The 15,325-nt window shown below is 35.4% G+C and overlaps 1 protein-coding gene across 6 annotated transcripts in view; it reads right to left on the bottom strand.

Annotated features, from left to right (window-relative positions):
* The window catches only part of ITSN1 (intersectin 1), a 148,398-nt gene that overhangs the window by 52,145 nt on the left and 80,928 nt on the right, over positions 1-15,325 (bottom strand). For all 6 annotated transcript variants that reach the window (XM_074858259.1, XM_074858260.1, XM_074858263.1 and 3 more), the window contains 5 exons: positions 14,919-15,043; positions 10,311-10,540; positions 8,822-8,943; positions 1,840-2,084; positions 58-217 (listed from right to left, as the gene is read on the bottom strand). In XM_074858259.1, coding sequence (XP_074714360.1) covers positions 58-217; positions 1,840-2,084; positions 8,822-8,943; positions 10,311-10,540; positions 14,919-15,043 — 882 coding nt within the window. The remainder of the gene's footprint in view (positions 1-57; positions 218-1,839; positions 2,085-8,821; positions 8,944-10,310; positions 10,541-14,918; positions 15,044-15,325) is intronic.

The raw sequence follows: 15,325 nt of genomic DNA, 5'->3' as shown, positions 1-15,325 counted from the left end.
CACTTTCCAAATATTTGTGCTGGGTCAGAATGGTTTTAATTAATTATAGGTGCTCACCTGACCCAAGACAGGAGAGGGAGATGATCCTGTAACAGTGGCAGGAGTGAAGGCTGATCGCTGCCGCAGCTGACCTGCACTGGGAACAGTCAAGGACGGCTGAGCTGCCCAGGCATCCCAGTTATCAGTCTCTGGTTTCTCACTAGTGTTTGTTGGCCATCTGAAAAGAAGAGAGTAATGTAATTCCTACTGTTTTCAACTGAATAAAAACACTCATGCAGGAAGATTGAGCAGAAAAAAATTTCTACATTCTAGGTTAACTTCTCTTAATTGAATATTCCATAACAACTCTCAGGTGGAAGTAGTACAATCAAACATAGGTTAACAATAAATTTATCTTAAAAATAGTTGCTTGTCTTTGATACCTAAGGCCAGCTGTTCCTGCAATTTAGTTTAATTTCTTAGCTGAGCCCCACACAACAGAAGTTCTAGTAGTGCAGTCTGTATTATATACAGTGCAAAGAGGCAACTCAAAAGAAAAAAACACCCCACATAATTCTCTTCAAAACTGGTTTGAAATTTTCACACCTGCATATCACTAACTTCTCACATCCCCTTCCCTTATACATTGTTTTGCTGCTTCTCATTCAAATCCTTATCTTTTTTCTTTTGCTTAAAATTCTTTCCTACTGACTTCTTTCAACTCTTTTAGAGTTTTATGCAACCTCTTGTCCTTTTTATGTTATCTCTTGTCCTTTAAAATGTCTATTAAATCTCATAATCCACATCTCTGCTTCCAAATACCCACTTAAATGAACAAAATCCCCTGAACTCTAGGAGTGTAAACAAAACACGTATCTTAAACCTAAGTTTCCTTTGCCTGTTGCTTGTGCTATTAGTTGGAGTAAATGATTATCGTCCACCTAGAATGTTAACAACCATCCCTAACCCCATGTCAAGGACAGTATTATTAGTATAAATGCTCTGGGATTCACTTTGTATTGAAACTGAATATTAATTTTTATCAAAAGCATGAAAGCATGCATTATCCACCTAGGCTAGAAACACCTTTGTCAAAAGTATGATTTATTCAAAACAATAAAATCCAGTATGTGCCAGACATCTCCAGGAAGCTCAAGACTTAGTCTTACCCTCCCCCCTCAGAAAAATGACTGTTTGTAGTAAAACAGAAAAAGTTTAAATAAATAGAAAAGCTACCGTGACCTATTTGATTAAAATTTTGAAATAGCACATATTATGTACTGTAATACTGCACTAAGATATTTATATTTTTATTTATAAATATGTATTAAGTGATCAAAAGATAAGACAATTACCTACCCAACACCACTTACATAGCATTGATAATACTGCACAGAGCACTAAGTTGAGTTAACAAGACATCTAGGGAAGGGCGCATGTTCTACTTACATCAGTCTTATTAACGTTGTGATAAGGAATTAATAAATCATCTTTTCATGTTAACACTGTCATTATCATATTTTTGCATAATCCAAGTTGGAAACCTTCAATGAGGATTGGTGTCAATTAAATTAAGAGAAGGAAGGTGAACACCTTGGGATTTCTACTATGTCACCATCCTCACTTAGGAATGTCTCCTATTTGGGATGTGTCCTGCATTGCTCAGGCAGAAACGATGGGAGCATGGCTGAAGTTCCACAAGGTTGCTCTTTTAACTATTTACTACAGAAAAAGTATTTTGCTTCAAACAACCTATTTTTATTTTACAATCTCGATATTCTGTTTTAACTGCCACCACTGTCAAATTGATTAAAAAAGAACTGCACCACATTTAAGGTGATAATCACTACCCAAACATACGTTGAACTGAAGTCTGCCCAGTTATTGGCAGTTGTCGTACACTCTGTAGAAGCAGGAGTTCCTACTGATGTAGTGGTTTCATGCACAGAAACTTTAGGTGCAGCAGCTGCCTCAACTGCTGGCTTTACAGAAGCTGGAACTTCGTTTTCAGGTATTTTCTCTGCATAGTTTGCAGGGAACCATCCAGTTTTCCCCTTCAATTCTCCACCAAGCCACCCTGGTTCTCCAGTCTGGCTTTCATCCACCTGTAGATGCATTAAGTTAGAAAGTTAAGAAACATAACATACAAATGGAATTGTTACTTAAAACAACCCATCTCATCCACGGTAATTAACTTTCTCTATTTACAAAGACATGACACCTTCATTACAAATACAAGTTCCACCTAGGCAGAATTTTGTTGTTATTTAATTTTTCTTTGGAGGATTATGTTGACAGCTTCAATAGCATATTAATAGATAAGGGAACATTTTGCAATGCAATACTGCATTGCAATTCCTTTTTTATTTTCTTTTTTTCCCCCCAAACCAAAATCAGAAGGATTTCTTGGTAATGAGGTAAAAAAGTTTTATTTCAGTCCTAATGCATAAGCCAAGCATGGATTTTGAAACAGTTGTTTTTAAGTCTGTCATAGTACAGCAGACTTGAGAGAAGTGAGTTCTAGAGAAATCCCTTAAATATTGATATTTCTGGTTTAACTAACACAAAATGCAGTTTTTAACAAGTCTGCCTCGATTTTTCTCTTGCAAAAAATACAACAAAAAACCCACAGCATATTAAAAACGCCCATTGAACAATTAAAAACAAATCCACAGATTTGCTAATGTATCTATACAAAACAATTCCACAGTAAGTTTTCATACATAAATTTGCAGGCCTCTGTTCTTTCCCCTCACTCTGATATCTTTGCCAAGACATAAAGGACAGGATGAAACAGGGCTATTCTTGCAGCTGTATTTAATTCCTACTTATTGATTCTTTTTAATCATGTTAAACTATGATTTTGGAAATCTCACACTTTCCTGTTAATTTTTCTTAAACATTTCACACTTTTGTTCTCCAAGCTCTACTGACAGACTACTGCCTTAGTCTGCTATTTCAGCAGAAGTGATCAGTTCAAATTCTGTGAGCTGCAGCTAACTACATTCAGCAAGAATTGCAGGAGAAAGTAATTCACTATTGCTACCCCTGGTGAATGGATATGGTGGACAAATACCTCCAAGGCAATGTCAGTTGCAGAAACTTTTTAGAAGAAATAAGGTAATAATTTTGGTAAATTTGGTGTTCTAGCTATCTAATCTCTTCGATAGGTCGAAAGAATCTCAGTTTTCAAGCAATCCTTTACATATGAATAGGGTTTGCACCCTTGACATGTAAATAATACCTACTTTGTACAACAATCTGCTGTGAGTAGCTGCAGATTCCCCAGCAGTGGTCAAGTCAGCAATAACACCAGGCCCCTAATGAAAAGTCAGATGACCAACCCTACACAGTGGCTGTTTTTTGGCAAGAATCTCTCTCATCTGTCTAGGCCAGTAGCAATCAGTATTTCAAAATACATAACAGTTTCAAACAACAGCATAACTCAACAGTTGACTGTGGCAGATAAGAGTACAGCAGTCAGAGACGCTTAAATCTGTACTTCTAAAGCACCTGGCACTATTTCCTAAAAACCCATTATCATTGTGAGGGATTTGCTGATAACAGAATGCTTCATGAACCATGGAGGAGGAAACAGTATCCTTTTCAGCCAAAGGAGTTTTCAGTATATGACAGTATATGAAAATAGCATATAGTAGTATCTTGAGCTAGATGCTTCTACAGTTGGAAACACACCTATGAATTAACTCTATCAATTTCAGCAAAATATAACCCAATCAGCTGCTTGTTTGGAGAAAAAAAAATCAGTGGCAAAAAATATTATTTGTGGCAATGGTGCAAACTAGTCACTCTAGACTAAAGGTGGGACCATTCTTTTGCCTAGAAGTAACTGAAACCCAAGCAGCAAAGCTTCTGCCTCTGATTGTCCCTGGACTACTCATTTGATAGACTGCTTTGCCTTAGGCCACTTGTTGACTCTCTGACTGCCTCCTATTGTAATTTGCATCCCACACCCCTCTTTTGGTGCAAAACAATCCACTCTTTCTGCTTTTTTGTTGGGTCCATCTTCTGTCTCAGTCCCTATTAACTCAAAGCAAACCCAGAAATAAACGGACTATGTGCTTGATCAGTTCCATGTGGTCTTACTGCAGTGCAGAGCAAAATTTCCACTGCAGCACTGAATAGGATTGTTAAAACAGCAGTATGAGTGATGGAAGGTCACAGCAGAGGGTGACTCTTGGGAGAGAGAGGGAGAAATGGATTATCAGCACCTGATGACAAATTGAATAATCTAAACAGTAATAATAGTCACAGTTTCTACTCTCATTCAGTTGGTCAGGTAGTAACTAGAATCACTAACACAGAATCAGGAATGAAAAGCCAAAAAAATTTGTTACAGTGATGTTCTAAAAAGGGCATCTTTGAAATGAATTACAGTCATACAGAAACCACTGTGATTTTTCAGAAAGAAATGTTTTTTACAAGCAGAGAAAAAAAAACATCAAAGTGTTTTAAAAACAACCAATTTAATGTCTCTTTAGAAGATGGTTTTAAGTTAAAATAATTCATAAAACAGCCTATTAGGATAGCCGAATTTATGCTTATTCAATTCAATTAAGTTTTCTATGCATACTCATAAAAAGGCACTTCGAAGGATAATTTTAACTCTATAATTAATAAAAAAATCTGTTTTCTCCGTTATTCATATAAAATACAATTTGTATCTGTTCTTGTAGTACAGTGCTGGAACTTTAAATAAATTCCTCTGAACCTTTTAAAATTCATTTGTTCTAATTTTCTTATAGTTTTACACCCACCATGCCCAAGTCTCTACCACAAACTACCCCAAGATTATTTTTTTCCAAAACACAACTTGACTTTAAATGCACACTTGGGTAGTGAATTTTAGTGTGTGTGGGTTTTTATTTATTTTTTATTTATTCTGCTGTACTTTAGAGTCATGGCTTACAACTATATAGTTCCGGTGACTGAACACAAGTGACAGGAGTAACAGCAACCCAACTCTTAGCAGCAAAAGCAATAGGTCCAGTTAGTTTCTCTGGCAACAGTAGGCCCACTCTGCTTTGACCTGGCTTGTGTATCACTAGCAGTGCATGCACACAAAAAGAGAAGCCCTGTTTCATGGTAGATATTCACTCTACATATGAGGCCAAGCCTTAATACTCTCACAAAAAGTATCTGATCATACCTAAACAGAGTACCATTGTTTTGTTCAACTACCTATCCATTAAATGACCATTTTAATTCTACTCCACTTGTAGGCTTTTGATCGAGTATTTTGAGACTACTGCAACTGCTGTTATAATGTTGAATGTAAGCTCTGCAGGCCAGAGGCCAGATGCTGATTACGCCTACACAGGATCTAACACAACAAGGCTGCCTGTGTCTAATACAAAGAACATTCAAACTCTGACAATCCATAACTAACAAAACTGATGAGAAACTATCATTATGAATTTGTTTAGGCTTTCCATGGAAGCTTATGAACTTCCTGTTTAATTTATGTTCTCCTGCTATCAGAACCACTACATTTCAGTAATTCAATAATTCACCTGTATTTCACTGAATTATGCTTAAGTTTATTTAAATAAGCTGTGTTACATAAAACACTACCAGCAACAACAGAATCCATTCATTCACTTCAAGCTGGAGCCTAACAGCAGCAAATGCCAGCAGGACTTGCTTTGTAAGAGAGCTATCCAAAAGAAAAGAATTCCATACACTGTATACATATATTCATACACATAATAGAAATGTAACTTCTTGAATAGACAGAGTCCGGAAAGAGGCATGGCTTTCTTGGCTCAGAATATCTGTTCCCAGACAAAAGTTTGATTAAGTTATAGTTAGGAGTATGAACAATCTAGCTTACAGTGAAAGAAATTTAAAGTACATAGAAAGGTAAGAAGCAGAGAAAGCAGAAATCCAAGTTAAAAGGAAATACAAAAATCCTGCAATTACAAAGTGGAAGAATTAAAAAAGTACTGCCCACATCCCACACATTCTCTGAACCATTACACAAGATGCATCAGTGCTACAGATAACTAACATGTACTGGAAAGTCAGGCAGAAGAAAGCCCTCCTCAAATTTGCAAATACTTTTCCTTCCAGAATAAACCCTCATCCTTCTCCCTCATTTCCACCAAGACAGGTCTCAAGATTCATGCACAGTGTAAAAGTGCATTACAGTGCTGTAAAAACTATTTACAAGCTATACGTCTATTAAAGCCACAAGTCATTCTGACATAAATTCTGCAGTCTTATTTACATCCAGGATTTAGGCCTGGTTCCCATGTGCGCAGTCAGTGGATTTGGGCTTCAGCTGGATTCTTTGCTAATAGCAGTTACAGTTTAGGTGGTATCTTCTGTACAACTGTATGATTACAGGACATGATTGCACAAGCCTGCACACACAAAGCCATTTATAAGTTTTAAAATGGTGAAGCACTAAATTTGCCTATGTTAGAACACAGTTATTCTAAGCAATACTTACTTTGTGGCACACAGTAAACTCCTAACTGTACATGTCAGCTTAACTACAGAGTCGCATTTATGTCATACATTAGACACACTTTAACATGTAAGCTTGTAAATTACTATTTTCCAAAAAACATAACTGACTTGAACCTTTTAGAACCACAGGACACGACAAACACTTAAGGACAGAGAAGAGTCTAGGAGTCCAAATGCCCATTATCAAAAGTAAGTTCTGGTCCATTGCACTTAAATTACTTTTGACAGTGGGAGCTAGTTTGTTAATTTTACCCTAGGTGAATTCAAAAACAAGTAAACTACATGGTAACAAAATCTGTATTTACGAAAATGAATAAATTGCATAGACTTCCTAACAGTCATATAGCACACTTACCCATTCCCTTTTAACCTCCATCAGGAAAGCAATGATTTAAAGCAAGGCAGAATTATAACACATTTCACAAAAGTGTCTTTCTTACATCAACTTTTCTAAGAGTAGCCCATTTAAGCAATTACTACAGAGCAGGAGATAAATCCCACAAGAATCAGTCATCAGGTTTAATTACTGTCAAAAGTAAGTTAAATAAAGAAAATTGAGAGTAGTTACCCTACTTTTGTAGAGTAAATTAAAAGAAAGTCCAAAAGTAACATACAGAAAGACTCACATTACCTCAAAGTCTCTATTTAAAATGTGTGAAATGCTCCCTAAAATCATATCTTTTGGCAAAGATGTTATTTCCCTGCAAGTCTACCTAATAGTGATCGCTCTTCCTCAAGGAAAAAAAACAGTTCACTTATATGCCTAAACTACAATCTATTTTCCAAGAAAGCAAGAAAACACAGCATTTTTCAATAGCCTAAGGCAACACATGTACCTGTGTCCTCTGTCATTTAACAGCTGACTGACCAATACTATTTCTTGATGCAGAACACCACCGCATTGCACTGCTATTCAGAATGGCATTGGGCCTCTTCCTGAGTCATTCAGTAGTGCTACTAATCCAGGATCCACCTTTTGTTTTCCAAAGCAGATTCTAATGCTACAAACACTTCAGTGTGAGAGAGCTGAATCAATTAAAAAAAAAAAAAATACCCCAAACCAAAAAGGCTGAGAGATGCTCATCTCCCCAGAATACATGTGTTTTAAAAAATAGTTATCATTACACCTTACAATTTATGTGAGTCTACAGAGTGCAGTTTTTCCAAAATCCATTCTTATTGAACTATGCCAAAACGCAATAGCTCTTAAAATCTGTTTTGCTGTGTAGAACACTATAATGAATACACTTTCCCACAGTGAACAAGGTATCATTTAATAGTTACACTAGGAATTTTCGTTATGAATAGACATATGCATGTTAAGATCATACTAGTAATTTATTAATATTAATATACACATTTAATAACTGCAGTCATTAACAACAGAACTATAATTTTAGAGATTAGAGACAAAAGCAGAATATTGCTTTAGAGTTTAACAGAACAGTTATAAGTTAACCATATGCCCATATCCCATCATCTACTTAAAAAAAAAAGGCAATTATTCTGTACCAACACACCTGCAACCAAATTTTTAGGTTTTGAAGTTTCCATTTTTAGAATTTACATTTTACCTACTGTATACCCTCTTTAAAATAAATGTAAAAGTATCTCACAAAAGAGTTAAGTAGATTTAAAAAAAAAGACTAAATTATCATACAAACAATCCCAAGTTACAATTATGTTAGATTATGTCAAAAACTGTCACCAAAAGAGTTGCATAAAAATTTCCAGTATTACCAAAGAAGTATCACCACCATACAAAGACTATGTTAATGTTTATGTGATCATGACAGAAGTGTAGTCATCTTGTAGTTTAGTGTAACCGTTTCACATAGTATTATACTAGACATCACATTCTCTTAATAAAGGCAATTTTTCAAATTCAAAATTTTACACTGCTTTGGTACTATTCTTATAAAAAGGTAAATTTCTTACTAGAAACATACTTTATTTATGAAAGCCAGTTTTTGATTCCACACAAAATAGCTACTCTCTCAATAGAAAATAACTGTAAGTTTATTTCCTAGGTACCCTGGAGAACAAAAAATCTCTCACTGAGGTAACTTCTGTATAGGAACCTTTGAGAGTCAAATACATTGAGACACACACATAGCTCAGCATACTAAAACTGATATGATCTACTCATAGATTATGTTTAAACTTTACACTTCCTGTAAGAATCTATCCATTATTATTAAAGGGTTACTGTGTCGTATCACATCATTTTGAAATTCAATGAAGTATTTTTCTTGAGTCTGTAAAAAATCTTGCCATATATAAATTCAAGCATACAAGAGCAAAAGTTTAAGTCATTTTTTCAAGCAACATCACAATCCCTTCTTACCATGACTATGTCGCCAGGCTGAATAGTGATTTCGTCGTGGCTTCTTGATTCGAAAGGATACAGTGCTCTATAATACACTATTTTTACATCCTCCTGAGCAGAAATGGTTAAAGGAGCTTTTTCTGAGCAAAGGAAAAAAAAAACAGATACAAAGGAAAATCAAAACACATTATTTTTAAGTATTTGAAAAATGAGGTGAAAGTGGAGACAAAACTTAACAAACCTTACATTGTCTGCAGGAAGTGTATTATCCCCCTTTTACAGAAGCGGAAATATTAAAATGAATTATTTAAATACATTTTTCTTACTATTTTCTCTTCTAAACATCAGGTAAAATATTACTATATTTTAACTTCTATGATATATACAACTATTTTCATAGAAAGAATCATGTACTTATGATGCAACATACATGACTTCTCAAATGCTTTTGTAGGTTAAATCTGGTCAGCCATAGGTTCAACTCAAACAGTGATGTTCTTGCATATAGCAAAGGTATCCCAAATACTTTTAGAGCCTGTTTGTGTAGCAGCTTCATTTGCAACCTGATTATACTTCCAAGAAAGATGTTTCAAAATGTCCTAGTACACACAGACTGGCTGGAAAGAGGTCACTTACAGATGGTGTTTTAAAAAAATTACATGCTAAAGATGCATTGTTAGAAACAAAAAATAAAGAAAAACCCCAAAGATATAAGCTAAATTGCTCTTGTATAATGTGCTTCTTATTTTGCCTATTCAGTCATAAAAGTGCCCTCTGCTACTCTGCACAAATAAAACCTAGCAAGAGGACATATTTGATTGTCAATTCTAGATTTGGGCTAGACGATAGAAGGTAATTTCCCTTTTACACAATTCTTTGATCAAATATTTAAACAAATATTACATTCCCAATCAGTTCTCTTGTATATGTATCAAAGCCACTTACGGGGGGAACCATGATTCCCAATATGGGCAAAAATCAGGCTATAATGCAGAGAAAAAGCTCTCAGCTGAAAGTGATTGCGTATGTAGCAGAAAAAAGGGAATTAAACTTCAGGTCATTTGTTGAGTAAGTAACATGCACATGGAACGGGAAATACGAAAAAGGACTAACTAAATAAAATTACATATTGCTACTACTCTAAAAAATCCCAGGGCATATGTTCCACACCAAAATAAGAATTGTAAAGAAAAGTACAGAAATAATTTTTGACATCTTGCATCAAGATCTTACAACAACTTACAGCTAAGATTTTATCTTCAATTGATACTATAGGTCTCATCAACTGTCCTTTACAGTCTGCTAAACACCATACTTTAGGAAGAATATTGAAGTCTAAAAGAAAAACTTTTTGGAGTCCAGACCTCAATCCATACATGATTTACTTTAATCAGGCTAGCAATCCAATCTTGAAACATAATATTCTTCTGTATTAAATGGAAAGACAAACCAGAAAATAATTGTTCAGGAGGCATGTGCAACTGCATTTCTTGATTTTTAACTCTACCTGCATTTGACCAAGGAGCCTGGACAGCTGGCTTGATTGGCTCTTGATGTGGTTGGAAAAGCTTACTCAGTTTCTCTTGCATTTCCTGTTTCCCCTTATCCTCACTTTCCTTCTTCTTGGTTATTTCTTCCCTTTTTTGCTTTTCATCTTCCTGAATTTTTTTTTGCCACTGAAGTTCTTCTTCTGGTTGCACTCGATCTAGTCGCTGTTTATCGCGTTCCTGGATTCGCCTGTTGGACAATTAAAGTGGGTTTTTTTTAAGCCAGTCAGACAAAAGACCATAAAAGTTAGTTGCCCTTGTGTGTGATCTGTAGTATAAAGTGTACTCTTTATGGCTTTTGCATACCTTATAAGAGCTGTTAATTTTATTTTGGTGATTTATCAACCACGTCACAATACCTTCTTACACAATAATTCCTAGAGAGCAAAGGAGAAATATTCAGGAACATTTGCTACGACTCCATATGTATTCATGAAGAAAGACTTGTGACTCAGACAAGTGACGGAACACTATTTCGTGTAACCTACTACTAAGTGCAGGCCTCCATTACCTTGAGCTGCTTTGTCTTTGCATTGAAAAAACTACCCTTAATATCATTTTTTATTTTAACTCACATATCAACTCTGTACCTTTACAATACAATTCCACAAAGTTCTAAAAGAGGTACATAGCAACCTGAGTATACAGAAATGATAAACTAGTTATGTTTTGCAGCTGAATGTAAGATGGGAAAAAACATTCGAAACTATTTTCTCTTGTAAAGAGTTCTTCAGAAATTTGTAAATGCTAAACTTTACCTTCTTTATTGAGGCTGTAATCTCTTCTCCTCTACAGTGACATGAAAACAAATAGTTACCTGTCTTTTTCTAATTATTGCATGAAACTTTACACAGGTGTCCTAGAACAGTCTTACTCAGCTCGCAATGCTCTGAAAATCATAAGCTTTATAACATTCAGTATCTTAACACTTTCAGTTCCACCTCTTCAACTCAACATCACCTGAGTCTCAACTTGGGAATTCAGCAATATTTGTGTATTCTCTTTTCATAGTTCTCCATGGGATTCATAAATCCTATGCAGTTGTTTTAAGTGATAAACCATATGGAGAAAGGAGGAAGAGGGGAAAAAAAAAAGTATCCTTTGGCTGAAGAAACAAAACTCCTTGGCATCTACAAAGCCAGACATAAGCCCTTCAGTTCCATGTAACTGCAAGGCTGCTTTTGAAAATCTCTTCCCAGTCTAATTCAAGCAATCTGAGTATCCCATTATATCAGCACTGAAAGTTACCATTTTCATTTGCTCCACAATTCCTTTTATTTAATCTAGGCCTGTAGATACCAACTACAGCTATCACCAGACATTTTCAATAATGAATTCTTAGCATAAAGTTTTCTCTGAAACCCAATAAGCAGCAAATTATACACTTCAATTTTTATCTGCTCAGCACTGACTTCAGCTCTAAAATGCGGGAAGAAGTCAGAAATATTGATGAAATGAAATGGTTCTGCTTATTTTCTCAAAGCCACAAGCATCCCTAGGTAAGACTCAAAATAGCCAAATCAGGAAAAAAAAGAAAGCGGTAATCAGAAAATACAGCAGTCCTGATCCTCCTGTTGAGGGGCAAGGTGTAAAAGTATCTGCAAGCTCTTACAGAACTATTCCGAAAATTTCATATTCCCAACTGTGAAAGCTATCAAGTCCTTCCCTTCCAACACAGGACAAGACAACAGAAGAAAAGAATAAATATTCTCTGCTAGAAACAATTTGCACCAATAAAGGTAACTCTAAAGGGCTATAACAGATGCATAGTGTGCTTTATTTTGTTCCATGACCTATTCCACTTCTATACTTTCTTCATACTTACAAAATTAATGACAAATGTGTAACAAGCTGGTCATTACAGACTTAGCCTACTATATAGAACATATTTTGTCCAAAGACAACATAAATTCCCGGCCAAAAAACATGTGAAAGAAAAAATAATTCCTTGGGGGGAAAAATCCACTCTCCAAACAGTAGGTTGGCAACAGAGGGCAAAAATCTCATCCCTATCAATGTAAGTTTGGAGTTAACAGGAATACTTTCTGAGAGATGTGAAGGTACCCAGTATCTGTTTAAGATGGCATCTACTAACTTACGAGCTCAAAAAAAATCTTTGGTTCTCAATGATATTGTTGATACCATTTTAATATTCCACATCAGTATACCATGAGTAGAGGTTAGGACACCAGTGTGAAGGATATCACTTCCTCCTTTATGAAATACTGCCACACTTTTCTGCCTTCAGTGTAAAGTCATCTAACAAGTTAATAAATTCACTGTTCTGACAAATATCCTATCTTAATTGCTGAATTTGTCCTTTGTACATTCATTTGCAAAGTATTCAGAGCCAAAATTACTCAACAGTTTTGTTGCAACACTGAAGCTGCATCACACTGGCATACAGAGCTCAATTTTCTTTTGAGTGGTGTCTTACCTGGTGAGTTTAGTCAGATAGGCTTTAAATGAGAAATTGAGTTTTTAATTATGTTCTAGTAGAGTGGTTAAGTCTTCCCATACTTATAAAACAAATTTGCTCTAACTACTGGAGCGAAAAGAGCTGATGAAAATGTATCCTGGGGTGGTGGGGGTGCAAGGTATGTGTGATTTCTTTTTTCCTTTCACAGAAGCTGCAGAATTTTTTTGTTTGATTGTTATGGAAGCTAGTATCATGAGCTGAAGACAAGGAAGGGAATAAGAGACAGAGAAGCTCAAGAAACACAGGCCTAGGGGTGAGCACCACAGCTTGGGGTTAGGAACAGAAAACCTGACATTCTGCTCTTTTCCTTACTTCGGGATTCCTGATGTGTTCATTACTGTGAAATATGACCTCTAATGTGGGATTTACCCACTTACCCAGGGGAAGAATCCTCTCCCTCAACCTGCTGGCCACACTTCTCTTGATGCAGCCCAGGATACAGTTGGCTTATATGTTTCTTATCCCAAACACCAAGAGTAAGTTCTATTCATTTTACTCAAATGTAGGGTTTTTTTCCCCTCTGAACTGTATATTACTCCCACAATCATACAAGTGTGCATGGAATTAGCCTTAAGATAAATAAGACTAATTAGCCATAAGACATCTTCAAAAAGACCTTTACCATCCCCAAATATGTATGTCTGTATCTTTGCTCAATTAAGTTACGTGCACAACTCAGTGCATAATTACCAACAAAAAATTGTTAAGATGGTTCTCAGTATAAAGTGATTGTGGTTATCCATTAAGCCAAAGGTTAAAGTGCACATAATTATGATCTTAGATTATTCTTTCTTGCATTGCTTTCACTAGAGCTATTAAAAGGCAGCATACTCCCGTAATCATGGGGCAGCATCCAGGTTATGAGTATTAATCATTTACCTTATTCACTTTGGTGTCTGTTGGAAATCAGTAAGACCGATAGACTGCTCATTATCAGGTATACCAATTACAACTATTTAGAAGCTTGGATATTTGGGCAGCATGAAGCTTTGCATTACCAATAATGTCTGAATGCTCAACTAGCATGAAAAGTCAGACATGAAGCTTTCCATGGCAGAAGTTTTTCCTTTTTTAAAATCTGGTTTTTAAATTTCCATTTTTCTGGAGGAAAGTGGTGTATTTTATTTAATATTCTGAAATACAATATTTTAGCATTCCTACACTTCCAGTACCTCAGCAGCCTTCTTATTTTTAAGGAAAGTTCCAACTTTTCAACTCCAATTACCATACTTAGTGTAGTTATTTCTTTGTGATAGAAAGCTGTTTTCTTAGAAAGTTTGCTATTTCTGAAGTTGATATTTAAGATTTTTAAAGGCATAGGCTTTATGTAAATGATTTAAGAATTATCTGAACTTAATTGCTTTGTATGTATAAGATTTCTGTTTGAAGATAACGGTTTTCACTGAGACCTCATTTTGGTTTTGCCTGAAATGCAAAAATTAGCTTGACTTACCAAGTAGTAACACAGGCTATCAATTTACTTTAGGTCACAATCCATGTAATGCTATAACCAGTAATTTAAGACCTCTTGTTCCAGGCCTTTGTTTTTGTCTCTTATGCCACATCTGTCTACATTAGGAGTATAAAAACCCCACGATTGCTACCAATTAAATCAAACAGCTACTGATAAATGATGTCAGAATCTAATTGGTTGCTAGCCTACATGCCATTCATTTTACATAAATACAGTATAAATATAAGTAGAAAACAAATGTCCAAGTACGTAGCAGAAAAATATTAGTTTTTCTGATAGTTAGACTGTTCAAGAACCTCTCTAGGTGTAGAAGTAGACTACACATTTAAGTAACACAGCTGAAATCTGTATGTTGACAGTTAAGAGTCACAAACAGATGTAGAAGCTCATCTCCACAGCACACTTCTCATTCAAGGATAAATCAAGAGATTCCCTGAGTTATAAAAGGGATCATCTGCACTGAAATGAAGCTTGGTCAAGGTCTTGAGTATTCTTGCCATTTAGCAATATATTATTTGCAATCAGATTATGCTACTGGGAATGCAGTTTATGTTATTTGTTTGCAAAATGCTTTGCACTCTAACACCTCTACAGAAAGGGCTTAGAGTTTGTTACCTTTGAGCTTCTTTTTGCTTTTCCAGTTCTACTGTCTTCCTTTCTTGTTCCTTCTGTTTCAGTCTCTCAGCTTCCAAGTTCTTTTGCTTCTGTAGTTGCTGTTTGTTATGTATTTCTCTCAGCTCCTAGAGAAAAAAGTAAAATATGTGTAAACATCTAGTATGTGAATCGTAACTAATGGTCCCATATATTTCATTGTGAGTTAACAAAACTTGCAAATGGTTGGGTATCTCTGTTCAAACTTACAGTGCTGCCAAATGCATTAGCAGACATTTAAGGTAGATTTCAAAGGTCTAGAAACCACTTACTGTTTTCCTATTTTTATCCATATAACCTGAGATGTTAGAAGGGTTAAGAAACAAAAAAGCCTTTTCTAAATGGGACTTTAAAAAGTTCACAAAAGTTTG

Source organism: Strix uralensis, chromosome 2 (assembly GCF_047716275.1).
Source record: "Strix uralensis isolate ZFMK-TIS-50842 chromosome 2, bStrUra1, whole genome shotgun sequence".
Classification (NCBI taxonomy): Eukaryota; Metazoa; Chordata; class Aves; order Strigiformes; family Strigidae; genus Strix; species Strix uralensis.
Note: the sequence above shows the minus strand (reverse complement) of the source record. Positions and strands in the feature narration are given on the sequence as shown.